Genomic DNA, 27,267 nt, shown 5'->3' with positions numbered 1-27,267 from the left:
TATAAATATTTAAGTCTTTATAGTTGCCTAAAGATATTAAAGCATATTTTACAGTAGTCGGAGTATAAATATTATATATAGCACAAGATACCAAAGTCGTTTAATGAATTCATAATTTTCAGTTCACATTTATTGGAATGTGTTTTATGTTCCAAAAATCCCATTTAAAAAATAAGATCTCATTCTGCTCCCTGACAGTGTAGCCAGCACTGGCCAGCATTTGGGGTGGGGGCATCAGCTGCACCATGAGGTGGCTTGCCCTTAGGAAGCTGGATGGCAGGAAGGCAAGCCCAAGGAAATATTTCCTCAATCTCTAAGCTTAAAAAATATTCATCCAATATTCTTTGAGCAAACAACTTCGGCTTATATAGCATCTCAACAAGCAAAAGGAGGAAAAATAATTTTTTTAAAGAAAGTATTCTGACATAGTTCTGGCTGACTTTCAACTATCTTGAACCTCCTGCCTCTACCACCTAAGCACTGAAAGTTACAGCATGTACTACCTACTACACTTGGCTAAAAGAGAAAACTTTTTCATAAACAATCTCTCTGGTTTTGGTGGATTCCTTTGGAAGACTTGAAGTCAAGATGAAATCTGAAATTACTCTATTCTCCCCCCCCCCCCCCAACTCTGTTGTAAACAGGAAGGAGAACACTGGTCACTGGTCACCAGGACACAGTGGTGACTCAGAGTCTAGATTTGGACAAAGGCTTCCCAATGCATTCTGAATAATCCTCTCTAATTTAGAGAGTTCCTGGTGGGTTGTGTTTCCTTTGGTTTGGGGGTTTCTGTTTGTTTGTTTGTTTGTTTAGTTGTTTCTGTCTTCTACCCTTTTCCTTCATGCAAGGGAGTGGCATACAGTGTTTGACTACATCTCTTTTCAATTTTCCAGCAAAATATAAAGACTTTCCTCTTTAATATTTTACAAAGTTTCTCCAGCTCCCAGCGGGAGTCCATGCTGGGTAATGTTTGCTAATTACCAACAACAAAACTAGACATACAAGGCTGGTAAATTACCTGACCCTTTCCATTTTAATGAGACAACAAGGATTTCACCAAGTGATGTTGTTTCGCTGGTTAATGGTGTCAGCAATGTTGTAATTGTGGGTTGAGAAGCATTAGCTGAACAGCCACATGTAGAAAGGGCTTTCTCTCAACAAGCCCTTTGGAGACTAGCGCCATATTATCATTAAGCCTTTGTCGTTCGCATGCTGCTAATCACTTACTTTATTATCCCTCGTATCCATTGTCTTTCTTTAATTGCTCTTTAAATTAAAATTAAAAATAGTTTGAAAGCTCTCAATGGCTAGAATAGCATCTTGATTATGAAGATAACTTCAGGAACTTCAGAGGCTGGTGATATATGACCAGGATTAGGAGAGTCCTACAGCCGGTGTGCTGCTGTGCTCGAAGGCCTCAGGGGCCTGATTGTGGCAGTTTCTCTTTCTTTAGACTGTACTGTTTGTTTAATAAATGGTTATTTATGGCCCTTTTGGCCATTATAGAAACTTCTAAAAAAAGTACATTCGTTTCATAAGTCTAGGCACTGAGCAAAGGAATAAAACTGAATGGGAAAGAAAAGGCTGGTCATGAGAGTTCGCAAAAGCATCCTAGGAGACCCATGCTAGTTTATTCTCTGGATACATACTTTTAACATTTGGGTTCCTGAAAGAGAGTTACACCTCAGAGCCGAGAGGGGCTTTGGGGTCATTCCCATAGATGAAGGAACCAAGACAATTACAATTGTCATAACTATACCCACATGGCAGCAAATGAAGATGCTTTGTTAGTGGAATGAATTCAGGATTCCTTGAGGGAGAGGAGACCATGCCTGAAGGCTACTTCTAAGAGCTAATATGGTTCTGTGCCTAGGCCTGTAATTTGCCACCTGCTTGGCTGACATGGTACAATATGTGTCCCTTGGATGTATGTGTCAGTATATTTGTTGATAGACTCCTAAATACTACTTAGAAACAAACCAATCATCTCCAGTGAAATGTCATTGCTGACTATTGAGTGATCAAACCAAGAATTTAAAAACCTTCCAATGTTATGCATAGTGTGGCTCACATACTCTGGAGATTTGGAGTATTGCTTCTGCCTCTTTTTAAAGATGGGGAAATCAAAAATAATCTATGTGTTGAAAGTCCATATGGGCTCTTTAAGAGTTAGAGGTTGACCTTGGACTAAAATCTATGCCTTTGGTTTTCTCTGTCAGATCAATAACCAGTTGTTGTTGAATAATAAGTAGTTAAGAATAATAAGCAGTTAAAAGAGGCTTGGGAAATAGCTTGGTTAATAAAGTACTTTCATGCAAGCATAAGGACCTGAGTTCAATCCCAAGAAGAACTTGAGATGTAGAGAAGCCAGCCTTGGCAGTTAGTGTTTATAATCCTTGAATTGCAGAATTAGAAAATGTGGATCCCTAGGGCTTGCTGGTTGGCCAGCCTAGCTTAATTAGTGAACTCTAGGTCAGTAGAGACAGTGCATCAAATAAAATAAGGTAGAAGGCATCTGGAAGAAAGATACTTGGAATTGACATGTAACCTACATGTATCCATGGACACTTACACATGTGCATGCACACACAATCATATACCATACCCACCCCCCCCCACACACACACAAGAAGTTAGTATTTGGAAGTACTTTCTATAGTGTTGAAAGTTGGCTTATAGGGCTGGAGAGATGGCTTAGCAGTTAAGAGCACTGACTTCTCTTTCAGAGGTCCTTGAATTCAATTCCCAGCAACCACATTGTGGCTCACAACCATCTATAATGGGATCTGATGCCTTCTTCTGGTGTGTCTGAAGAGAGCTACAGTGTACTCATATACATAAAGTAAATAAATAAACAATTCTTTAAAAAAGAATCCAGGCCATGTGTGTGTGTGTGTGTGTGTGTGTGTATAGACAGATAGATAAGAAAGTTGGCTTACATTACCAACCCGTTTACAATCTTCATAGCATATTACTATTTCATATTATTTCATGAAGCAATTGAGGCACAAAAAAATAAATTACCCTAGGTCCCAAAACTAGAAACTGAAAGAGACAAAACTCGATAATCAGTCTGTCATAGCTCATTTCTGATTGTAGTTGTAGTCAAAGAATAGTTAGTGCCCATATCTTATGGACATGGGCAGAGTCCTGGAATGGACTCTCAGGGTTAAACTAGCACCATTCATATCCTCTTGTGATAATTACTATGTACATGCATACACACCATTCTTTCTAGATCCAAAGTGCTAACTATACATTTGTCCTTCAATAAAACCATATATGCCAAATATCTTTTAGTCCTTAAAAGGAAAAGAAAATTAAATGCTTTCATTTAAAGGACTGTTAAAGACTTGGCATCTTGGTATCTTTCTTGGTCTACACACCCTTTCTCTAGGGCAGTACTTCTCAATCTTCCTAATGCTGTTACCCTTTAATATAGTTCTTCCTGTTGTGCTGACCCCTCCCTCAACCATAAAGTTATTGTATTGCTGTTTCATAACTGTAATTTTGCTACTGTTATGAATTGTAATGTAAATACCTGATCTGCAGGGTGATCTTAGGTGACACCCGTGAAAGGGTCATTCGACCCTCAAAGCAGGTCTCAACCCACAGGTCAGAGAACTGCTTCTTCAGAACCTTTCAGCAACAGCTGGTAGAAGGTTGTCAGTGATGGGATTCTGCTTTTCTAAGTTGTGTGGCCAACCCTTTGGTCATCTGGTAAACCAGTCCTTTGCAGCCACTTAACTGTCATTGTATTTAAGATACAGTTGGTTGTTTGAGTTGCCTTGTGTGGTTTTGCTTGGCTATTGGTTCATGCTAAACAAAACAACTGGGGCCCATTTGGGATTTGATAGTTTTAAATGCAAAAGGACATTTGAACTACAAGACAAATGCTGGGAAGCAAAGCCTTCAGCCCTGAGAACGCAAGGGGACTGTTTATAATGAAAAGGTGGTTGCATTTCCAGTCAATCTATCACTTTAATGAGCTCTTTGTATTTCTTTGATTAATGTTCACAAAAGGGGGAGAAAAAATTTGATGTAATGGAAACAAAATGCTATATAATCTTGGCAGCAGGCAGGGGCGGATTTCTATGTGTTTTATTAGCACCCACGTCACATCACCCTCTTGCAAATGTATATGTCTGCATGTTCCCTGACATAGCAATCCTCCAGTTTGCTAGAAATGTAATCTGTCATGAAAGATGAGACCTTATGTTAGTAGCCAGACATCCTTTGTCCCATTATAGTGGCAGTAGGAGGAAGAGCTACCCAGAGCAGGAATAGAGAATAACTAATAATGGCGAAAAGCCGGGCTGGGTCTCTGCCATAATGAAATGAGGTGTCCACTAGGTAGATGACATTCAAGCGGAGCAGAAGGAAGACCTTTAACCATGGATAAGCATTAGCATGCAGCAAGTACTGTACCATCAGTAGCAAGCATGTCCTTTAAATAAGTGCAGGAAAGGGCATACTGAAATTCAGAAGACCCTTGTATGAAGCAACTCAACACATGGGCAAAATGTCTCTAAGGCCCCCAGAGGAAGCGACTGAAAAGCTGGTTGGAAATGGAAGGAGGGGACAAGAAGTTTGAAGTGGGTAAGCTGGGTGGAAGCAAGGTCAAGAATCAGGACATACGCTCTTGCTCTTGCTTTTGCCTTCTTGCTCCCGCTATCTCCCCATGCTCTTCCCCTCCCCCCCCCCATGCTCATGGCCAGCCTCTACTTCTTAAGTCTCTCTCTCTCTCTCTCTCTCTCTCTCTCTCTCTCTCTCTCCTCCCCCCCCTCTATTACCCTCTTAACTCTCCTTCCCATGCCCTGAATAACCTCTATTCTAGACCAAAAAAAAAAAAAAAAAAAAGAAAAGAAAAGAATCAGGACATGCCGCTCATCCCTGCAAAGCAGCCTCCACTGGCCCTTACTGCATCAGTGTACATGAAATATGGTGGCTTTTCATGAGCTTCTCAGCGTCAAAGAGGACTTGGTATGAGTCCCCTATAGCCTATGCTCTCAGGGATCTTGGCTCCTATAAATCAGTGAGATGTTGAACAACAGTGGCCTGAGAACCTGGAACCACCTCATCTCTTGTTTCACCCCAAGCCTTCTGACTCTTGTAGCCTTGGTCTGGCCAATTCCTTCTTGAAGCTTCAGCCTCTCAAAATGAACTTGTGAATCCCACAGGACAATAGTTTCCATGTCAGCAAAGCTATACACAGCCCAGAAAGACCACACGCACGCGCGTGCGTGCACACACACACAGACACACACACACACACAGACACACACACACACACAGACACACACATACACACACACACACACACACAGCTTTACAACGGCAGGGTTCTTCCCAACTTTGGTTAATTTATAATTCTAAAATTGTCTTTTATTACCTAAATGAGATGTACTCCCTTTAAAACACCCAAGAGCTCATATAAGTAAAATTTGGGAAGATACAGCGTGCTTATGCATTTTCTACCTATAGTTGTATGTGTGAATTTATAGGTTTATGTGTGTGCATGTGTACCTGTGTATACAAACATATAGAATCCAGAGCAACTTCCTACTTCCTCAGGCATTGTCCACTGTCATTTAAAATTTTCCTTTTTTGAGATGGAGTTTCTCACTGGCCTGGACTCTGCAAGAAGGCTGACTAGCTGGTTTGTAAGTCCCGGAGATTTCCCCATCCCCAGCACTGATTTTATGAGTGTATGCCACCACGCCCAAGTGATTTACACAAGTTCTGGGGATTAGAATCAGTTCCTCTTGTTTCTAAGTCAAGCATCTTACTGACTGAGCCATAACCCTAGCCAAGGATCCTAATTTCACTGCTCAAACATAAGAAATATAAAATATTGTTGTTTCCATAGATAAAAATACTTCGTAACCTTCAAAAATAGATCATACATTATTTTTCATTGCCCTCGAGTATTTTTCTATTACACATCGATTGGATGAATCCTTAACACAATCGATTTCCTAAAATTTGGAACAAAGCACAGGTATAATGTTAAGTCCCCTGATTCATACTGTATTGTATAGTTTTAAAAACAAATAAGGAAGCAAAAAAAAAAAATCTGTAGATGAACAGTAGGCAATCATAGGATGCCATGCTTATATAAATGAAATCACCCGACTGGGTAGATATTAGGCTCTTCCCCAAATCTCTGGTTTTAGTTGTATTTGAATAGTGCCTAATTCATCCTCCTTCCCTCCCTCTCCCTGACGTTCTTCCCTTTCACCTCCCTCCCTCCCTCGCTCCCTCGCTCCCTCCTTCCTTCCTTCCTTCCTTCCTTCCTTCCTTCCTTCCTTCCTTCCTTCCTTCCTTTCTTCCTTCCATATCCCTTTCAGAAACAAGTATTGTATCAGCACATACATTCATTAACAAGAAAGACTTCTTAAGGGATGACTCTTGACAGTACATTTGCTTTTCTTGTGTGAGATTTTTCTGACTGCTGAATGAATCTTACAAAGAATACTGGTCCAAAAGCTTTAGAGAAGGCTCATTTGATTGGTTGGTTTCATTGCCTGTGTCTCAAATCAGATCCCAGATGCAAAGTGGAAAAAGGATAAGGCACTTAATGCAGCGGGTGGCATCAGCTCCCCAACGTGCCAATGAAATACAGTCTCTGCAAACATCACACCACAAAAGAGTGGTGACTTACTGTTTTGTGGTGCGACTTACTGCAACGAATTAGGGTAGGGGTACTAACTCAGGTCATGTTACTGGTGACTCATAAGCATGTGGGAAACTGATTGAAGACGTCATATGCTTTGCTAGAACAATCTATAACATGGGCTAGAAGGATGACTCTGTTCAGAGTGCAGTTCAGAGTGCTTTCTGTTCTTTCAGAGTACCCGAGTCTATTCCTAGCTCACAAGTGCCTGTAATTCCAGCTCTAGGTTTTCAGATGAGATGGCTCACATAGACAGACATGTATACAAATAATGAATAATACACTTTCACAAAAGAAAAATCAGTGACATACAAACCACTCCATGGGTCTTTTCTCCAGTAATTGCACTCACTGGGGCCTTTGGGTATGATAGAAATCTAACTGAAAATGCTGCAAGAGTCACATGTCAGAACTTGGCTTAATTGTTTTTTATTTTTTCACCACCGGATTTATTTTCCTTGTCTCATTCACCCCAAGGTAGACTACTGAATACTAGTAAATACTGCAGCTCTAGTTTATAGTCCTCTGCATGTGTACTCTGTGTGTGCGCATGTACCATCATGTGCACACCTGGGTATGTGTTATACAAGCTTCCGTGTGTATACTTGTGTGTGTGTGTGTCTCTGTGTGTGTGTCTCTGTGTGTGTGTCTGTGTGTGTATGTATGTGGGTGGGTGGTTACAGAGATGGTTCTGTGAGACCTAAGTCATCATTACCCTGCAGTGACTCTCTACCAGTCATTCTACTCTAAAGGTATAGATTTCTTGGGATTTTCTAGTCAGCTACTTTAGACAAAGAGGGAGTATTGGGCCCTAAGAGAGACAGTGGGTATCTGTTGCTGTTTGCTCTCTTAGCTCCTTTCTCATAAGAGGATCCCTCTCTATAGCAGTTGTTCTTGGCATGGAGATATGGAGGTGGGCAAATTTGTCCTCCCTCTGGATAGTGTGGAAACAGGGATCAGCAAGATCTCTGAGTTTCTAAGACCAACAAGAGGGCCACTTGGTATTCTGACCTCACCATCAAAGGCCTGTGTCATTCTATCTTCCCTCTGAACCTCAGGTAGAAGATGGTAAAGGCACTGAAGTTAGGCTTGCGGTGCTGGCTTCATGGGTAAATTGTTTGCCACGCAAACAAGAGGGTTAGAGTTCAGATTGCCAGCTTTGCCCATAGTAAGTGGCTGGCCCACCTGTAATCACAGTGCTTAGGGCAAAGGAAGGGGATCATCCAGGCAAACTGGCTAGCTAAATTAGTCAAATTAGCAGAATCCGTTTGCTTCCGATTTCTTGAGAGACCTTGCCTACATAAGTTAATATGAAGAGCAACTGAGGAGGCCCCAACCTCTGACTGCCACACTCAGGGACACGCACAAAGGAACATGCATCCAGAAGCACATGAATAACACAGAGGCACACAATACATATGCACACATTCACACACACACACACACACATGTACATATACACATGGATAATTGTGTACTATGTGTATGACTGCAAACCAGAAAATGGTCAGTTGGAGTCCCCTTTGGGCAATGTCAGAAGAACTTGTTACCCCAGTAAATGATCTTTTTAACTTTTTAAAAATTGCATAAATCCTTGACACCAGATTCCAACATTGGAATCCACAGAGTACAACCTGTAGAAAGTAGATTAGTCTATTGCAAGGTTACTGTAAGGTTCTTCTCTTTGACAGGATTTTTTGACAATCCCTTTCTAAAACCAACCCTATAGGCATGGGCTATTTCTGCCCATCCAAGTTAGAAAGCAATCGTGTCTCTCCAACACGGAGTTTTCTTTACTTGGGCTGCTGATAAATTTGTTGGCATACACACTGCAGAAATGACTGCTGTGGCTATTACTGTAGTTGCTCAGGGGAGCTATTCAGATGCCTCATTTATTGGAGCTTAATAGATTAAAAGTCTAAATTGAGTCTCATGATATAAGCCTAATCAAGGTCTAATCTGCATAATTTTCCCATAAGCAGCAATGGGAAATTTGGATAATTGATGTTTCAGCAGCCGCCAATCATGTGTTAAATAGCACTGTTGCATTTAGTTATCAAAATATTTTTATTGATCCTCACTTCCTCTGACATTTGGTTTGGGGATTTTTTTTTCCTTTGCTGGCATTAACAGGAAATCTAATTCATCTCCTAGATGATGTAACATGAGATGTTTCTCTTGATTTTTAACATGTCTTTATAGATCATTTTTAACGGTGATCTTTCCTTTTACAACTTCATATTGAATACCTGTCTCAGTGAACCTCTATGACTGGGCCTAATTTATTTCCCTAGTTTAACGTAGCATATGGATTTCTAACCATCATTTATATGCACACAATAAAAGATAATTTGGCTCACCCTTTGAGCCAATTCCTTTATGTTAAATCCATGGGGGTGTGGGAAGCACTCACCTTCCCTTCTCCATCTATCCTAGGGGAGGTGATTGATAAGAATTTCCATCTCCCTCTCTCCCTGGGAAGGCTTGGGGATTTAACTAGGGAAGATTTAGAAAGTACTTTGTGTTTCCCCCATGGAAAAGTACTGTAATAAAGTATTTATTATATACACTGAGCTGTGCAGGCTGCTCTACAAAGCAGGTTAAGTCTGACTGCAATGGTTCCCAGTCATTGCTTGCTATTGTTTAAAAGTGAAAACAATTAAAAACAAAGTTAGGCTGACTTGTCTCTCAAACTTGCCTGCCAGGGGGTGGGAGAGGGGACAGGGATGGAGGGAGAGGAGGGGAGATTTCTTCACACAGCTAGGCCATGGAGCACACGGTTGGATTAGTTGTTAATGCTTAAAGTCTTAAGTCCAGCTATCTGGCTATGGCTCCTAGATCTGTCACTTTCCACTAGGGAGACTCCAGCAACTTCTCCATGCTTCTCAGTACCATTTTCTTTTTCTAAAAGTGATAGTGTAAACTGGTGGTCTCAACTCCTACAGCTGTGATGAGGAATGAAAGAGGTGCTCATGAAAGTGACTTTGGCGTAGTCTGGTGTACAGTGAGAAGCAAGAGCTGGCTTAGAGGAGCCCTGGGAACTCAGAGTGGTTCAGATTTGAGATCTGCTAGCGACATGCGATGCCCTTGGGCATCCTGCCTACCCTCTCTACAGATCATGGTTAGGCTCAAGATTCCTCTTCAATAAAACAGTGTTTGTTTAGGGGGTCTTGAGACCTAGGTTATGTGAACATAATTTCTTCTCCCCCTGCAGAGCTATCTTGGTCTCTTTCCATCAATCTCAGTTACTTTAATCAGTTTGACCCTATAGGTTCCTTCCATTTGCTTTGAGCCCCGTAAATGTGTGACATTGAGCCTTCACCCCTTTTCAGACCATTGAGCCTGCATTGCCCCACAGAGCTCTTATCTAGTCTTCTAGTTTGGCTGTGTCATATGTAGCTGGTCCCTTAGATGCAGCAGAAACCCCCATGCATGTATACAACAGAAATCAGAAACTTTTTTCTTTTTTTGCATTCTTATGCTAAGTCCCTTCTCTACTTCTTTTTTTTTTAACTCAATGGAAATTTTCTAAGTTTTAGAGATTATAATTTAATTGTAACATTTCTCCCTTGCCTTTCCACCCTCCAAGTTCTCCCATGTATATATACTACCTCCGCTTGCCTTCAAATTCATGGCCTTTCAAAAAATTATCGTTATTGTATGCATAATATGTATGTATACATATACATATACACGTAACATATACATTCCTCAATATAGTCTTTTCAATTGGCATAATGCTACCTGAATGTATATTTGTAGGCTTGACCATTGGCACTGGAAACTAACTGGTGTGCTTTTCTCTGGCGAGGGATACTTGTCATGTTTCCAGCTTTCTTTAGTTGCCCATAGTTCTTTTCATAGACATGAGCTTTGGCTGGTTCCTTGGTGCCATCACTGCTCAGTTCGCATTTGGCCAGACATATTAGTGAGATGTCATGGCTGTAACTTCTCACATCACCAGGACACAATCTCATAGAAAACTCCCTGATCCTGTAGCTTTTACAGTCTTTCCACCCCTTCCTCCACAATGTTCCCTGAGCCTTAGGCGAGGGAGGAAACATTTTTTTTTAACCATTGAAAACATCATTGATGTTACTTTTCCCTTTCTCTTCTCCTAGCTCTTAGCAGGAATCATCCAAGTGCTTGTGTCAAATTCTTTTGTTCCAAGCCACCCTCACTAAAGTACAATGCTCTGGACTTTTCATTAGCTGCTGCTTCCCCTTCCTGTCTTCTCCCTGAGGTCTTACTTGTCCAGCCTATGGAACAACCGATGTCCAGAGAAGGTCAGCTGCAGCTGTTCCTGCTCAGTTTAATTCAGCAGGAATGATTTGGCCAGAACACAGATGCCAGAAAGAAACACAGAATGGTGAAAGCAGTTTCAGGAGTGCCAAGAAGCAAATGACTTCCAGCTATGTAAGGGGACCAGAAACCAGACCTAGGAAAGAGAAGGTTCTAGAAAGGATCTGCAGTTGCTATTTGGAATTAGAGACCTTTCCTGCACGAACACTGGCCACCAGTTTCCTATAAACCTGAAGAAAACCCCACCTTCCTAGTGTCCAAATTCCTTCCTGAGAAGCTTCTAGCTTTATTATTATTGTTAATTATTAATTATTATTATTGTTGTCATTTATCATCATCATCATCGTCATCGTCATCATCATCATCATCACCACTATTGCAGGAATGATCTATTTATAACAAAAACATCTGCTGTGATTCTTGGCTTCTCTTTAATTTTCTAAGACGTTTTCTTTGTGAAAATTCTTCTTTTAGAAAATCTATCAAATGCCGTTCAGCTCTTTACCCATAAGAAAGGGTCTTAATGGGTACTGGACCTCTCTCCCAGTATTCATTGAGTATATCGTATAATACAGTCTTTGGTAGACAGCATTTCTGAGTGTTTCCTTCATCATAGCTATGGCAAATTTCACGTTAACCTTACAGATTCCCTGTGTAAGGATACTAATGGTTTTTCAATGAAGAATCAGGGACTTGGAGAGACTACTGTTTACTCTTTACTTATATCTACAAGTCATATATACCATCCTCTCTAAGGTTTAGGGGACATTGTAGAAGAGGGGGCAGAAAGAATGGGAGAGCCTGAGAATAAGAAAGGCTATGAAATAACATCTTCTCTACAAAACAAGGCCATCGCAGTCCCAGATTCACAACAGGGCCAGATGCCTGGACTGAGTCTATGTAAGAATGGAGCAGTCAACAGTCAGTCATAGATGGAGGAGGGACTTGGGGCTCTACCTCACTACTGAAGGACAGGTTGACATGGAGGAAGGGCTTGGGGCTCTTCCTCAATAATAAGTTACTCACTGCTGGTGGATGCAATGAGAAGAGGGAACTCACATAGTCTTAGTCAAGCAACCCCTGATAACCCAACTAAGCTCCAATGGACAGTCCTAATCCAAGAGTCACGCTGGAGGCCCTGATTAAACTAAATTGGTCACAAAATAAAACCAAAAGTCATGAATTTTAGAATGGGGTGGAGAAGCATCAGAGGGAAGTAAGAAATGGTACTGGAGAAAGTTACAAAAATTGCATATGGAATGGAATTGCCAGATAACAAAATAACTCAGTAAAAAAATATTTTTTTTAAAATGTAACAGACAGAGAAAGAAAATACCATAATTTGAACCCGTAACTACCAGCTTCAAGTCTAATTTCTTAACTGGTCCTATTTATTTATTTGTTTGTTTATTAATTAATTAATTTATTTATTTATTTATACAAGTCAAACCTGTCATACATAAGCTGGAAATACAAGTAAGCAAGAAATTCTCTGGCCTAATACTCATCCTACTGCCCATGAAATATGAATAGCCAGCCTGAGATAGCACCAGTTAAGGTGGTGGTTGCTTGATGCTAAGTGAATAAAAGAGATGTTTACCAGTCACAGCCACCACTGAGATTCAGGACAGGGGACTTCTGTGGAAGGAGAAGAGGTAGTCTGGGGAAAAGATTTCTAATTCCATGGAGAACAATGTTAGCATATTAAGGGATTAGAACCTAGGCAAAAACATAGGCAAGCCACAAATTCAGCTTGAACCTTTACTAAGTGAGGTTTCTTATTCTAGATTTCTAGCAATGGTATTCTTAACACTTTCTTTTGGCAAAATAAAGGGCTGTCTCTCATGTTAGAGCATTTCCCAGTTTTTCTGGTCTCTGGCTGAAGATGCCTGGTGTATATACCACATGTCCAGGCTTACACATACAGAACACCAGTGTTGTTCTATGTAAATATGTAAAGGAATCCCAAGGATAAAAGAGTGGAGACCGGAACATAGATAAGATCGACTTCTTGATCAACCATGACCTGATGATGACATCCAATGTCATCCTCCTGTCTTATTCCTTCAGGTGGAATACACCTGGAATTCTCTTCTCTTCAAGTTCATTTAGGGAGTCTGCATTACCCTGGCACTTCAGACCATGGATTTCTATATTAGGGTCCCTAAGGGGGGAAAGCATTGTCAATCAAGTCTGATTACTTGTAATACAACTATATGCAACAAAGGGGGAAAAAACCTATACTTTTAAATTTTTGCCCTACTCCTTTAAAGTGTGAAGGCAGAAAAATAGCAAAATAGGAGGAGGTGTGGTGTGCCTGAAGTTCTCTTGTTAACATTAATATCCTGTTCTTGGGGTCCCATGTGAAGGAGAGAGAGACCTTCAGTGAAAGAGTGTTTGTCTACCCATCACACTTTGTAAATTGCAGACACTGATGAAACCGGCCTTGGAGACTGTAGAGGAAATGGAATATGTGAGCTAAGTATAAGAGGCCTAGGAAACAAGTACCCCACTTCTAAATGAAGGTTTCGTGCAAAGGAGCTGAGTCTTGCCACAGCTGAAAAAAAAAACCGGAATCTTTAAATAAAATAAAATAAAGGGATGTTTTGGCTTGTTGCAGGCTCTGCAACAAAAGACAGCTTTCCTAATACTATATGGCCTGTATCTCTGCCTGCTTTCTGGGTGCTACTCTTTGAGGAGCACACCCATATTTTCTCAAGTCAGCATTTGATGATGGCTGTCAAAATACAGGCCATGTATTATGCATATAGCATTACTGATGTAAGGTGTTTACTTGTCAAGTTGAAGAAATTCAAAAAAACGTCACATCCACTGAATCTGCACAGCTGTCACTTGCAATTTTTCATGCTTTTGAATGCAACTTCTGATGAAAACAATTTATTTCTTCCCCTTCACTGTTCAAAGGGAAGGAAACAGCTAACATTTAAAATGCATGCTCCTGGTTATGCGGTTGGCTGAAAAACAGACAAATTCCAAAGTTTAGGAGGAAGAATGAACACTAACTCACTGAACATGAGTTGATCTGTATGAGGAGTAATAATATTACAACAAAAAATTAAGTGCAACCAGAGATTGGAAACTAAGTAATATTTTTGTTCTTCGAAAGTATAGCACTTGGTAGAATATTTATATAAAGGAGATCAGTAAATGAGAAGGCTTCTTATATGTCTCTTGTACTTCGGCTTCATGAACCTTCCAAGGGATCTGGAATTATTGAACACTAGACATCACCAAATGAATGGCAGCATCAGCCCAGCCTTTGTCTCATTACCAACCGCTGTCTACATTAGTGGTCCCTTGATCAATTTGAACTTAGATTTAGAAATGAAGTCACATCTCCTTGCCCCTTCATATCTCTCACCCATTGGTAAGCCCGTATAGAGATGAGAAACCAAGGAGTCAGGCATGGTGTTGGACACCTCTAATCCCAGTGCAGAAGAGGCAGAAGTAGGTAGGTCTTTGTGAGTTCAAAGTCAGCCTGGTAGACATAATGAGTTCCGGACTAACCCTGGCCACATGTTATCTCTCCAAAAATAAAAAATGATTTTTTTAATTAAATAAGATGACAACCAGAAAACAAACCCAAGTGAATGACAGTGCAAGGCTGACAGCGCAGTCACTGTGTGGCTCCGTTGGCAAATGATTTTCTAACCAGTGTGGGCGTGACACAGAGAACTCTGCTCCCTTTGCGTGTCTTTGCCGGCATCTGTAGCAGAGCACTCAGTGGGCTTGGCTGGAGGAAGCCTCACATTTACTAGACCTGACATCCCAAACCCTATATTTTTTGTCATAAATCTCATGATTTCTCACCAGTGCTGGCTTAGTTACCTCAGGAATTCAAGGATAGTTCTAGTAGTTCAGACAGTATCAGCAAGTTGCTTTTGCTATTTCAGCAAAAGTAACAAAGAAAAGTGTCCTGGGTGTAGGATCTGAGAGCCAATGAATACCCTGGGGGATCAAATGAGATGTTTTTCTGTTACATTTCTTCTTAAAACCAAAGAACAATTGTTGAAAGCCTCCATGCTGAACTCCCTCACTAAGCAGAGGGCATGCAATCAGCTGGCTTAAGAGAACAAGCAGAATGTGTTGAGTTAGGCTGCAGCAACAACCAACAAACCATCTCTGTGGTTTAAAACAGCCCATCACTTTCTTTCACTTAGACTGTTTAGTGGCTCAGGGCAGTTGTCTGGACTCCATCTCCATAGTGACCCATGCCTCCATATTAGATGTGGTTTGGACGAGAAGGACAAGACAAAGTCATACACCAGAAGTGATGTGTGATTCTTTGCTTGCATTTCGTTAGCAAGAACATTTTGTATGCCCTATAGTCCTTTCTACCTAAGGGCAACTTGGCACAGTACTCTTTGACAGGAGAGGGAAACTGTAAGCAGAATGAACATTGATATGGTCTGGATTTTTTGGGAAGGTGTCAGAGTAAGATAGAATTGCTTCAAGTGATTGCTCTATAATGACCTAAAAAACAAACAACAAAAAACTTGCTGAGTGTATCCTGTGTTACTTGGTGACCTGTCAATAATGTGTACATTGCATTTTGAAGGTTTTGTATGTATACTATAGTTTTTATCAGTTCCAGCTTTTCTATTCCTCTGATTTTTTTTCCCCACTAGGATTCACACCTCCTGGAATGGACAGATCATCACCTGACAACAGCCCAGTGCATGGGATGTTACGCCAGCCGTCCATCACAACTGGGGTCAACATTCCCATAATCACGGAACTCGGTAGGGGGCATCACTGTAGCTCAGTGGGTGGCTTTCTGTCTTCCAGACTATGGAGGATGTAAGGAGTTTGGCCTGTTCTTTAGCTTTTTAGGCACCATTAGTTGCTGTGGGACTTGGGGTGGAATAGCGAAGGTGAGGTTTGAGTAGAGATACAGCAGGTTATTTGAAGGAAAAACTGTTCTATCTTTCTCAAAAGACAAATAGACAGTTTCCTTCCTGCTGGTCCCTGTTTTCAAAGGAGCATGAGAATGGCTTTGAGATTGGGGCATCCATTCGGGAAGGGGAAAGAAAAGAGGCACGGATTCTCCAGGTAGCTGCTTCTTAAAGGTGCCTCTTCTGAGTGTTCTGTTTCCAAGGCTCCTACAGTTGCAACCCGCTCAGAACCTCAGGTCGAAGCCCATCCCGCCTAAGAATGGATCCCCTTTGAGAACAGGGGGGGGGGGGAGGGGTCACATGTCTGTTTGCTCTGCTACCTGGCAGCCCCACCTTGACCCTGTCCTAGTTGAGATTCTCGCCCAAGGTCATTTTCAATAAATGATCCAAATATGAATGGGTTGGGGATTTGCAGGGTTTGAATGTTGTAATTTGTAGCCAATAGAACCCAACTTCTGACATGCCCATGCCATTCTCTGGTAGCCTGTGTGAAGTTAGAAAAACGACTGAATGGCTCTTCCCCCAGACAATACCAACTGCCTATTATCCGGGTGGCTTAGCTTGAGAATGCTGCCTCTGTTTTTCCCTCACTCTTTTCTTCTTTTCTGTACTTTCCTCCACGCCCTTTGCCCGGACCCTTAAATGCTGTATCCAATTAGCTAAGCCGGGCAAGTTGCCTTTGGTATCAGTCAATCAGGAAAAAAACAGTGGGACGCACATTCTAATGATAACGGAGTTGGGTAAGAAGTGCTTGTCTTCCTCAACATCAGTATTTTCTTTTGTTCTGATCTTGGTGTTTCCAACTCTCATTGGCTCCCCCCACCGCCCCCTCCATTTCGCTGGCTGTAACAGAAAGGCTACCCCATGGCACTGCTTTGAATGTGTTTTATTTGTGGCTGTGGTTGGAATCGACTGTCTTGTTCTGGCCTTTCTTAATGATTTTTTTCCCCACACAGCATCAGTAAACCTTTGATCACACCCACCTGACCTGGCAGTAGCTGCCAAAGCATCTCTGGTCTAATTCATTTTCTGTGGCCCAAGCCCCTCTCTCTCTTTCTCTCTTTCTTTTAAATCCCACGCGTGCCCGCTCTCCCTTGCCTCCTCCCGGCATTCCTCTTCCAACACACTGTCAGTTTGACTGACATGTCTTCACAGCTCTCAGAGGAAGTCAAAGGAGAAATATAAAAATTTTAAGATAAGAAATCCTAGACAGTGCCTTCCCTCCAGCTGTTTATTTTTCTTTATTCTGACTTTATTTGCCTTTTTCCCCCTACCAGGCACTCTCTCAGAAGTTCTGCTTCTGAAGCCATAAAAAGCAGCTGGTTCCCAGGGGATCTTTTCTTTTTTAAGCCAGATTCCAAGAAGGGTGCAGAACAGGCTGGCAGCCCTACACTCTGACCCCCCCCCCCCATCCTGCTGGCCCAAAGCCTTCCCTGGGAGGTTCACAGTGGATTTATCTCAAAGATAAAGGCCCATAGTCATGACTGCATTTGTCAGACTCCTCCGTGGTTCCCCATGACTTGGTTAATAACCCACGAAGGGCACCCATCAGCAGCAGGTCTCACAACTGGAGATTGATCTTCTAAATAGACACAGCAAAGGGCTTCTAGGCAGAGACATAGGAGTAGACGTGAGAAGCACCTGCCTTCTCAGGACTCACAAAATGAAATGAACACTCCATTTTCTTGGCCCCCCAAATATATTTCAAAATAAGAGAGGAGGCTTTTAACACAGTAATCTTGCTTGTGAGGTGTCTAGAAACCAAGGAATAAATTGTCCACCATGCCGCCCTACGTTGTTGTTAGACAGAGCTATTTATCTGGGCGAATTCACTCAGGTCAAGGAATATCACACTGTTTTCAACAATAGGAGAGGTGTCTTTTTCATGTTTAGCGTGGTTGGCTAAAAGCCTGTTTTTCTCCATCGTTCTTCTGAGAACCGTAGGGCCATAAAAGACCAAGGAAGCTCATGTACCCCAGATGACTGTATTGAAAAATTCACTAAACATCTCTAACACAGATACCTACAGCACCCACGCCAAGAATTTCTCTTTTCCTCTAGAGTCTGTGTGCTATTAACTGATTAGAATATCCTGATTTTTGATTAGAGTAAAAGGAAAAGCAAAAAGTGGGAGGCTCTAGATACAAGGCAGTAATTTGGTTATCCTAAGCCTCTTTCATACCAGATTTATTTTCCCTCCAAGCTTTAGAGTTCAGGCGACTTCTTCCTCCTACACTTAAGGCCAGTTTCTCTAGGAAGCACACCTCTCTCCTCACACCAAGCCTCCTCCCACTTCACCCCTGCAAATATACACCCTTTGTCACCTGCCCTGGGATGTGTGCTCCACTGTGATGCCCCAGCTATATGCCCCTTAAAAGACACAGACTCAGGGCAGCAGAAATGGGCCTGGGGTAAAGTGCACAACCATGAGTGCTAATCCCCAGCACCCACGTCCAAGCTGAGCTTGGCAGGGTGCATCTGGTAATTCTGAAAGTCCTTGGAGACAGAGAGGAGAGGATCCCTGCAGCTTGCTGGCCTGGTAGTCTAGCTGAATTGGTGAGCCCAAAATTTAGTTGAGAGCCCCTGTCTCAGAAAATAATGTAAAAAGTAACTGAGAAAGACAACTCAAGCTAACCTCTACTTTCCATGTGCATACACACATGAACACATACATACATGAGCACATACAAAGGCACAGAAGCAACCAAGGCCAAGCACATTTTAAGACTGTACTATATTTCAGATCTCATCCATCTCAGTATTTTCATGATAAAGGATCCTGACATTTCCATGAGGGGAAAAAAAAAAACAACTTTGAAGCCATTTGATATGGCATTTCACAGCTATATTTGATCACCTGCATTGTGGGGCAATGTTGCACATTACATAATTACTTATTGGGAATGGTGTACATTAGGGCCTATGTAGTTGCTTTTCTGGGAAATGGGCATGGGCGACTTGAGCTGTTACCTTTCTAAGACTAGTGATATCAGAACTGTGGGCAAGCTTTTCACTGCAACATGACTCTTACCTTGACATTTTCTTCCAATAGCCTACATCCTTAGATCACTGAACATCCAGAGTTGTTTCTTCTACTTGGGGCCACACAAAAGTAGTGCTGTCTCTTACCCATCTCCCTATAAACAAGGAAGAGACACTGCTCCACTTGAAATGATGGTACAACCACCATTAGCTGCTGCTGTCAACAAATTAAGTCAGATGCTAATACATGCACTCTCTTTTTCTGATTCCCAGAATAGAAAGACTGTGATCATTACAACATACTTTTAGAATATCAGAAAATAGAGTAATAGACTTGGGACTTAGTTTAGTTGATATGGAATGCTTGGTTAACGTTAACACAGGCCTGAGTTCAATCCCTAGCACTGTATAAACTGCCTACACAGTACCACACCCACAATCCCCACACTGCAGAGGTAAAAGCTGAAAGCAAAGCATCAGAAGTTCACCCTAATCTTCCACCACATAATGCGTTCGAAGCAAACCTAGGATATATGAGACACTATCAAGAAGAGAGAGAGAGAGAGAGAGAGAGAGAGAGAGAGAGAGAGAGAGACATAGACACAGAGACACAGAGAGAGACACAGATTGACCAAGAGACAGATAGATGTTTTTAAAATCTTTTTAAAATCTTTATTATTCCTCTTGTATGTGTATGAGTGTTTGCTGCATATTTGTATGTGCCTCGTGTGTATGCCTGGGGCCTGCAGAGGACAGAAGTATATACTGGGGTTCTTTGGAATTACATTTACAGGTGAACCATTGTGCAGGTGTCAGGAAGCCGACACAGGCTCTTTGCACGAACAGCAAGTGTTCTTAATCACAGAGCCAGTGATTGTCTCCAGTGCCTGGTTTAGAAACCTTAATCTTCTTTATTTATAGTTCTAGAGCATAGCAGGGACCCATAACAAAATGGTTCCTTATATTTGGCCCACTATGAGAGCAGGGTATGTGTGTGTGTGTGTGTCTGTGTGTGTATGTGTGCCTGTGTGCCTGTGTGTATGTCTCTCTCTCTGTGTATCCATTTCCAGAGGAGAAAGGAAGTGAATATGAGAGAAGAAAATGATACATGGAAAGGCAGCCTGGTTGGGGTCACCAGTGGATGTCTTATTCGAATCTAGTTTGAACACAAAGCCACTTGTGACTGGCTAATCCCACACTGCTGTGTTGTTGTACCATTGATCCCAAGAATGTCTATACCATTTCCACATGAAGTAAGGCTACAGTTCATGACATATACTTTTTAGTCGAACATAAAGTTAGGTATGGAGACAGCTTAGGGCCTTTCATAATTCAATGTAACGGAACCATTTGGAGGGTTCATAAGTAAACCTTTAGTGATTCTGAGAGGAGCAGAGAGAGACTGGACATTTCCATAATGTCCTGCGTTGAGAGACAATCAAGATGCCAACCTCCATTTATCCAGGACACGGCATGGATCAAATCTGGGTTCCTAGGAGTCTCTGAGTTACTTCTTGAGAGACTGCAGACCTTTTCCGATTTACAGTGAGAGCAGCTTAGCTGCAGGATCATGAAATGATTTTTCAAGGAACTTAGTCCGAAACCAGACTGGAGACTTTCACCCACTCTCCTGCAATTCGCTTGCTGCCGATACAACTGGGACCCAAATGTGATCAAATTTGGATAAATCACTGAAAAGATTTGCCTCCATTCGAGTCATTTTCCAGGGTGGCAAAAAAGATGGTGTCATTTAAAAATAATTCCACGCCTAGCCTTTCATCCTATTATCATTTATTGTGACTCATGCAATAAACAAAAGGGTGGTGTTGTTAGTTTAAAGAAAGTTGTTTTTAAAAAGTCCTTTTAAAAAATTAAAACAATAACTCTAGGAAAGAGAATTAGCTGCAGATAGATTCAGAAAAAGACACAGAAAGGAAATCTCATCTGTTTTCTTCCTAAAACTACCTTAATTATTCCAGAAATGGCAAGTGTACTGCTCCCCAACTCCGCACACTTTCCCCCTGTTACAATTCAAAATTGATCATTTGTGAAGCCAAGATAGGAATAGAAGTAAATTTATCATTCAATTTTTTATAAGTTAAAGACATCTTACTTATCACCCATTTTATAAATTAAAGCACAACTCATCAGACTATACCCATAGTCTGTGGGTATATGCAGGAGGAGTCCTTAGAGGCTCCTCAGATGACAATAAAGGAAGACATCTCGCCCTGGCCATGTCTTCTTCGAGAACACAGAGGAGACAGAGCTGTTTAGAAGGGAAAGCAGAGTATGGGGAGATTTGCAGAGAAAGTCAGCAAACAGCAGGAGGCATCCAGGATCCATTGTTGAGTAGGACCCATTGAGCATGGACTTGGGTTCAGAGAAGAGGCACACCAGATACTACACAGGCCCATCCGAGGGGCTATCTGTAGGGCCTACCTGAGAGTAAACTGCTTGCCACTTGCCCCTTGCTGCATTTCTGGCCCATTGCTTTTCTTTCTGAATTAGTTGCTTTCTTTCCTTTGCGGCTAACCTTACCATCCCAGCATGGCTACTCATGGCTATGTCCCTCTCTCAGAGGACTTGGCTACCAAAAAATGCCCTAGGGTGTTTCTTGGTCACGATTCTAAAACTGTAACAAAGGACTGGTCAACACTACCAACTTGCCAGACCTTAGCAGTTGCCATAGAACAAACCTGCTTGATCTCATTGCTCTCTGGGTCTTAGAAGGTAAAGCAATCCTGTAGGAGCAGGCCATTTGAGACCCCCTGCTCGCCAACCCTGGGAACCATCAACAGCTTCCCCATGCTTGTTTCTTTTACAGTAACTAAAGTGTCTCTAACCCAGTCACTTAACTATCTCTCTGGCTTCACTAACCCCTGTGTAAACTTTAACACTAATTCTTATTTTCTGCCTTTTCTAGTGAACGATACTAATGTTCAGTTTTTGGACCAAGATGATGACGATGACCCTGACACGGAGCTGTACCTTACACAACCCTTTGCTTGTGGGACAGCATTTGCCGTCAGCGTCCTGGACTCACTCATGAGCGCGGTGAGTGGACTATCTTCTTTTTCTCCAATCAAAGGGTGGGGTACACACCCATGGACTGTCTTCAAGGGAGGAGATACTGGCGGGAACTTGAGCTGTGCATGGAAAATAGCAGAAGTTCATCAATGTTTCTCTTTAGAAAGGATGTTTATCAATCACACAAGTAAGTATTATAAATTCCTCAACACGCAAGGAAGACATGGAAAGCTATGGCCTGGTTTGGAAGATAAGAGAAACACCATTTAAGGAAATAAATATTTCATACCAAGATGTGAGACTCTCTCAAGGAAGACAGAAAAAAAAAAAAGCTGAGGCAGAGTGAGGAAGGGACAAGGAAGACATTGACAACCATTTTCATGAGTCTTTAGACTTAATACTGAAGAGTGATCAGGTTCATGTCTGAAACACTTGCCTTATCTGTGAGGTGGGGATATCTGGGTCAGGCAAGATTGGGGGTCGTTTCCATGGAAGAGGCATCTCTTCCAGCTGGAGGGAAGGTAGTTCTGACAGCGGTGCAGGCAGGTGGTTGAGACTGAGCATTCACTGGTAAGGCGGAACATTTGGGAATAGCCTGAATGTGAACAGAAAGGAGAAAGGACAGTGTGCCCAGGGTGACACCAAAGTCCCTGCCTGTCACTAAAAGACTAGACCTTGGGTAGTGACCAGGCACAGCTCTCTTCCCAGCTCAAGGGCAGAGAGAGAATGATGGTAAAGAGTTGTTGACTGAGACATCAGAAACAGTTGTTTCCCTTAGTAACTTTATGTGTATCAAGTGGTCAACCCTTCCCCTTCCCCCTGTTCTGTGACCCTCCAAATAAGTAACAATTAAGAAAGCATATTCCAGCATAGTGGCAGTATCATTCATTACAGCAGACAACAGCAGCTGTTTTAGAACAGGCCACAGCAGGTACTGGGAATCCTTCCCAATAGTATCTTGCTTTACCAGATAGACAATGTTCTTCATTTTGCAATAGTCAAATTCACAGTTTGTGAAAATGGGGGTGTGGGCTAGATAAAGACTGACCTTTGCTGAACCTATGGACCTGAGTGTTACTGAGCATGTTAAACTACAAACAGAACTCGGAAGGGGTTTTTCCAGATATATTCTCACATTCCCAAAAAAGGTCATTTTCTTGATTGTGTTAAGCAACTTATATGCTAATTATGCATTATTGTCCTCATTCATTAAAATGAATCCCCAAAGGATTACTCTGTGAGGAAAGAGGAAGACATGACGCCTTCAGAGATGAATTTAGTTTATTCTATATTACTGAATGTAGTGCAAATATAAGCATATCTTAGTGAAATATTGGATTATGGTTTTAAAATAATTATGAAATAACAACACCTGAGTTAGGGTTGATTGGTGACTTTCGTAGCCAGTAAGAAGAATCATTGGATCCAATAGAGGGGTCCTCCTGGCTTCCTGGGATACTGTGACTGACTTTAGAGCTGCTGCTAATGTTGACTTAGTTTATACAAACTCTTGAGCAGGTTGAAAAGAACAATAAACACTGCATGATTATGTGCAGAAAAGCACCAGACTCTCTGTAGGAGGTCAGATCTTGTCTCTTTAGAAATGTCACTTTAATTCTGATCCTAATTTCAGAGATTTTAGAACTCTGATCTTATTGGAATACAAGTAAGCTGTTTATGGCTTTTTTTTATTTTCAGAAGAGAAATTACCATTAAGATCTTTTTAAAACTCAAATTTATAACATTTGTATTTCTAGGCAGACAGTCAGTATGCTCCAGGTAAGATCAGATACATCATTTATAAAGGGTATGTTTCCCTAAATTACTGAGAATTCTGAAATAGTGAAGCTGTACAACTGAGCAGACCAAACACTTGAGAAATCAGTGATAATCTGAAGCTGATGGGATTGAAGCTTCCTCACAAAGGGACACGTGATTGACAACCTGGAGGTAGAGCATGTAACCATGTGGAATCAGGGCATATCTGCATATGAGTTTATAAGATTAACCATTGAATAGCATCACTAGGGAGTCAATTTTCGGAAACTTAGATGAGAAGTTGAAATGAACTGATCAGTGTTTTTAAAGGTCATCCGTTCTCACTCTCTCTTGATACCAAATTGAAGCATTTGGGACAAAGTGTCCTGTTTCATACAGATGTCATAGCCTGTAAGCAGTATTTTTCCTACATTCTAACTTAGAGAAAAATCGTTCCAGGAACTTAGAATTTGTTTTCACGTTTCTTATTAGCAGCATTAGTTATTGAGGGCCTGGAACTACGTAACACACTTCAACAACACGGTCTGATCTTTCAGACCACAGTGTGAGAGAAACAGGTTTAGATATTGGAGCAAGGCATTTCAACAGGCCACTGACAGTGTCTTTTCCTGTCATCAATCAAAGTCATAGCCAAATTATTCCAGACCTTACTCTGTTGTCTAGGATGAAAAAACTCCAGTTGAGGTCTGGCTCAATACACCAAATTAGAACCAGAACCTTTAACAAAAAATGTTACCTGTTACCCTGTTTATGAAAAAGAATGTAGATCTGCCAGTTACCAAAGCCATAGCTAGGAAGAGCTAAAATGAGGTTGCTCCAAAGTGCAGGAGCAGAGAAGGCTCAACAGCAGCCTCCAGCTATGGGCACCATCACAATACCTACAGACTTTAAGCACATGGAGTAACTGGGACAGTGTGACGCAGGGTCATGTAGACCTGAAGCTTCTGGATCTGATTCACCACCAGCCCTTGTTTATCTTTTCCATTGTCTAGGAATCAGTTGAGACCAAATGTTAATTAAGCGTGATGTGAACACCTCCTTGTGTCTTTGTAGTACTTGGATAAGGACAAAGGAATATGAAGGTCTTTCAACAAGCAGGCACATGTGACAATAGAGCTGTAGATTTGCTTTTTACATACGTGTGTGTGTGTGTGTGTGTGTCTGTATCTGGTTACTCATTCTGTAACCTGTTCATATGCATGTATGCACACATACTCAAGAACAGTAATCATTTTATTTGATATATTCTTTATTTACATTTCAAGTAATTTTCCCTTTCCTAGATCCCCCCTCCCTGAAAGTCCCATAAACCCTCTTCCCTCCCCCTGTTCCCCAATCCACCCCTTCCCACCTCCCTGTCCTGGTATTTCCCTACACTGCTGCACTGAGCCTTTCCAGGACCAGGGGCCACTCCTTCCTTCTTCTTGGGCATCATTTGATATGTGAATTGTGTCTTGGATATTCCAAGCTTCTAGGCCAATATCTGTTTTTCAGTGAGTGCATACCATGTGTGTTCTTTTGAGACTGGGTTACCTCACTTAGGATGATGTTCTCCAGTTCCATCCATTTGTCTAAGAATTTCATGAATTCATTGCTTCTAATGGCTGAATAGTATTCTATTGTGTATGTAAATAATTTTCAACATATAGGCTGAGACTCCTCTGGGGATCAAACAACTCTATCAAAGAGGTTGCCTCAAACCATTGGAAAACCCAGATATTTACATTATGCTTCATAACAGTAGCACAATTACAGTTAGGAAGTAGTAATGACAATAATTTTATGGCTGTGGTCACTTAAACATGAGGAACTGTATTAAAGGGTTGCAGTGACAGACAGGGCAAGAACCACACTTTAGAGAGATAAGACCCAGGAGCTATTGGATAGATAAGTCAGAAGTCTGCAGTAGAGATGTTTCTGTGTTTTCATGTCTCATATGAACTGGCCTCTTGGTGTCAGAAATAACTAGATTGGTGTTAGTAAGAGTCGAGAATGCACTCCTCTGAACCACAGGTCCACCCCACCTGCTTTCTGTCTACGCTGTAACTTCCTGAGGGGCCAAACCCTGGGTGAGCCTTATGTTGAAGGCTGAACTGTCAGCCCAGATGAACTGCTGCCACTCTAGTGATGCCAGCTAGTTACTTCTTGTGACGCGTCTCTTACACTCCATCCAAGAGCCCCCATTTCTTCTGCTCACAAGCAGACAGACAGTCCACAGGTGCAGCCGAGGCAGATGGGCTAACAGCAGTGTTGTGTCTGAGTGGCAAACAGCGGGGTGTCGTGCTGGACCCAAGAACATACCCCTCGCTGCTGCACCAGGCAAGGCAGATCCAGGAGAAAATAATTGAAAATAGTTCTCACTGCTCACGAAAGAAAAAAAAAAAGGCTAAAAATAAAAAATCCACACCGTGAAAACTAGCAAATATAAAAAATGGCAGATACGACATGGAAAATGACAATTTTAGTGCAATTATAGACGAAAGGCAGAGTGCCATTAAAGTTAAGGCAATGTTATTAAAAAATGTGTTAATTTTCAGTTAAATTTTCTATAAAAGACCAATTAGTTTAAAAGGCTTGACAGCATTAACTGTGAAACATAAGCTCCAGTAATTATACTTAAAAAAAAATGTAGAAAGAAGATGATGCTCTAGCGAGGCGGAGCATCACAGGCAGAGGGCCAGCACACTTTATGCTAGGTGGCGCTGCAGATTCAGCTCTTCCTCCTGCAATCCACCCCCCCCCCCCTTGTTCCAGCCTTTCACTATTTGCAGTGTGTCCTTCCAAGATCCAAGAGTCACTCATTGCTAGAGGTCAAGGGAACCTCAAGCATGCTTGAAGGCAGCCCTCTTTTATTAGAGATGAGAACAGTGGGCAGAAAGAGGGGCATAGTCTAAACTTGCTGTTTTGGGAGTTGACTATTCTTTTTTTAATAAGCTACAATTCATTGATTACTGGTTGCACATGGGAAATTACACACAAGCTCTCTTGTTTAACACTAGTCTATAAATTTGTGTTTTTCCTTTTTTTTTCCCTTGCAATATGGACGAGGGGTCCAAACCATAGAAAACTTTGGTAACTTTCCCATTATCATAGCTATTGAGTAGCCAAGAAAGGATTAAAGGGCATGGTGAGATAGTTTGGAGGCAAATGCACTTGCTGATAAATTATAGTGACCTGAGTTTAATCCCTGGGACTCACATGGAGGAGAAAATAAACTCCCCCAAGTTGTTCTCTGGTACACCATAGCAGTTTAAATAGGTACACCTCTACCAGTACACCATAGCACAAATAAATAACATAAAAAAATTTAAATACTCATAATCAGGATGTCAGCTTACTTTACTACAAAGAAAGTCTTCCCAAGAAAAGTGTCTTCACAGTGAGAAGAGACCCCTGAATTCTTTAGACTGCACAGGTGTCCTGATTGCGGTATCAAATAAAACTCAAGCTCATCCCCCATTTGCTCCCCAACCACCAAAGTGACCCAGGATGAGGCAGGATGTTTGTGACTAATACTTTCAGTCTACAGGCTTCATACAGAAGTCTTTCCTAAGGCATTGAGTACATCTGTCTAGGACTTGG

General features: G+C 41.6%; 1 protein-coding gene across 1 annotated transcript in view; it reads left to right on the top strand.

Moving 5' to 3' along the window:
- The window catches only part of Kcnma1 (potassium calcium-activated channel subfamily M alpha 1), a 692,507-nt gene that overhangs the window by 640,864 nt on the left and 24,376 nt on the right, over positions 1-27,267 (top strand). Inside the window, exons 23-24 of the mRNA XM_052189881.1 lie at positions 15,628-15,741; positions 21,803-21,933. Coding sequence (XP_052045841.1) covers positions 15,628-15,741; positions 21,803-21,933 — 245 coding nt within the window. The remainder of the gene's footprint in view (positions 1-15,627; positions 15,742-21,802; positions 21,934-27,267) is intronic.

The sequence above is a fragment of the Apodemus sylvaticus genome, chromosome 8 (genome assembly GCF_947179515.1).
Source record: "Apodemus sylvaticus chromosome 8, mApoSyl1.1, whole genome shotgun sequence".
Taxonomy (NCBI): Eukaryota; Metazoa; Chordata; class Mammalia; order Rodentia; family Muridae; genus Apodemus; species Apodemus sylvaticus.
Note: the sequence above shows the minus strand (reverse complement) of the source record. Positions and strands in the feature narration are given on the sequence as shown.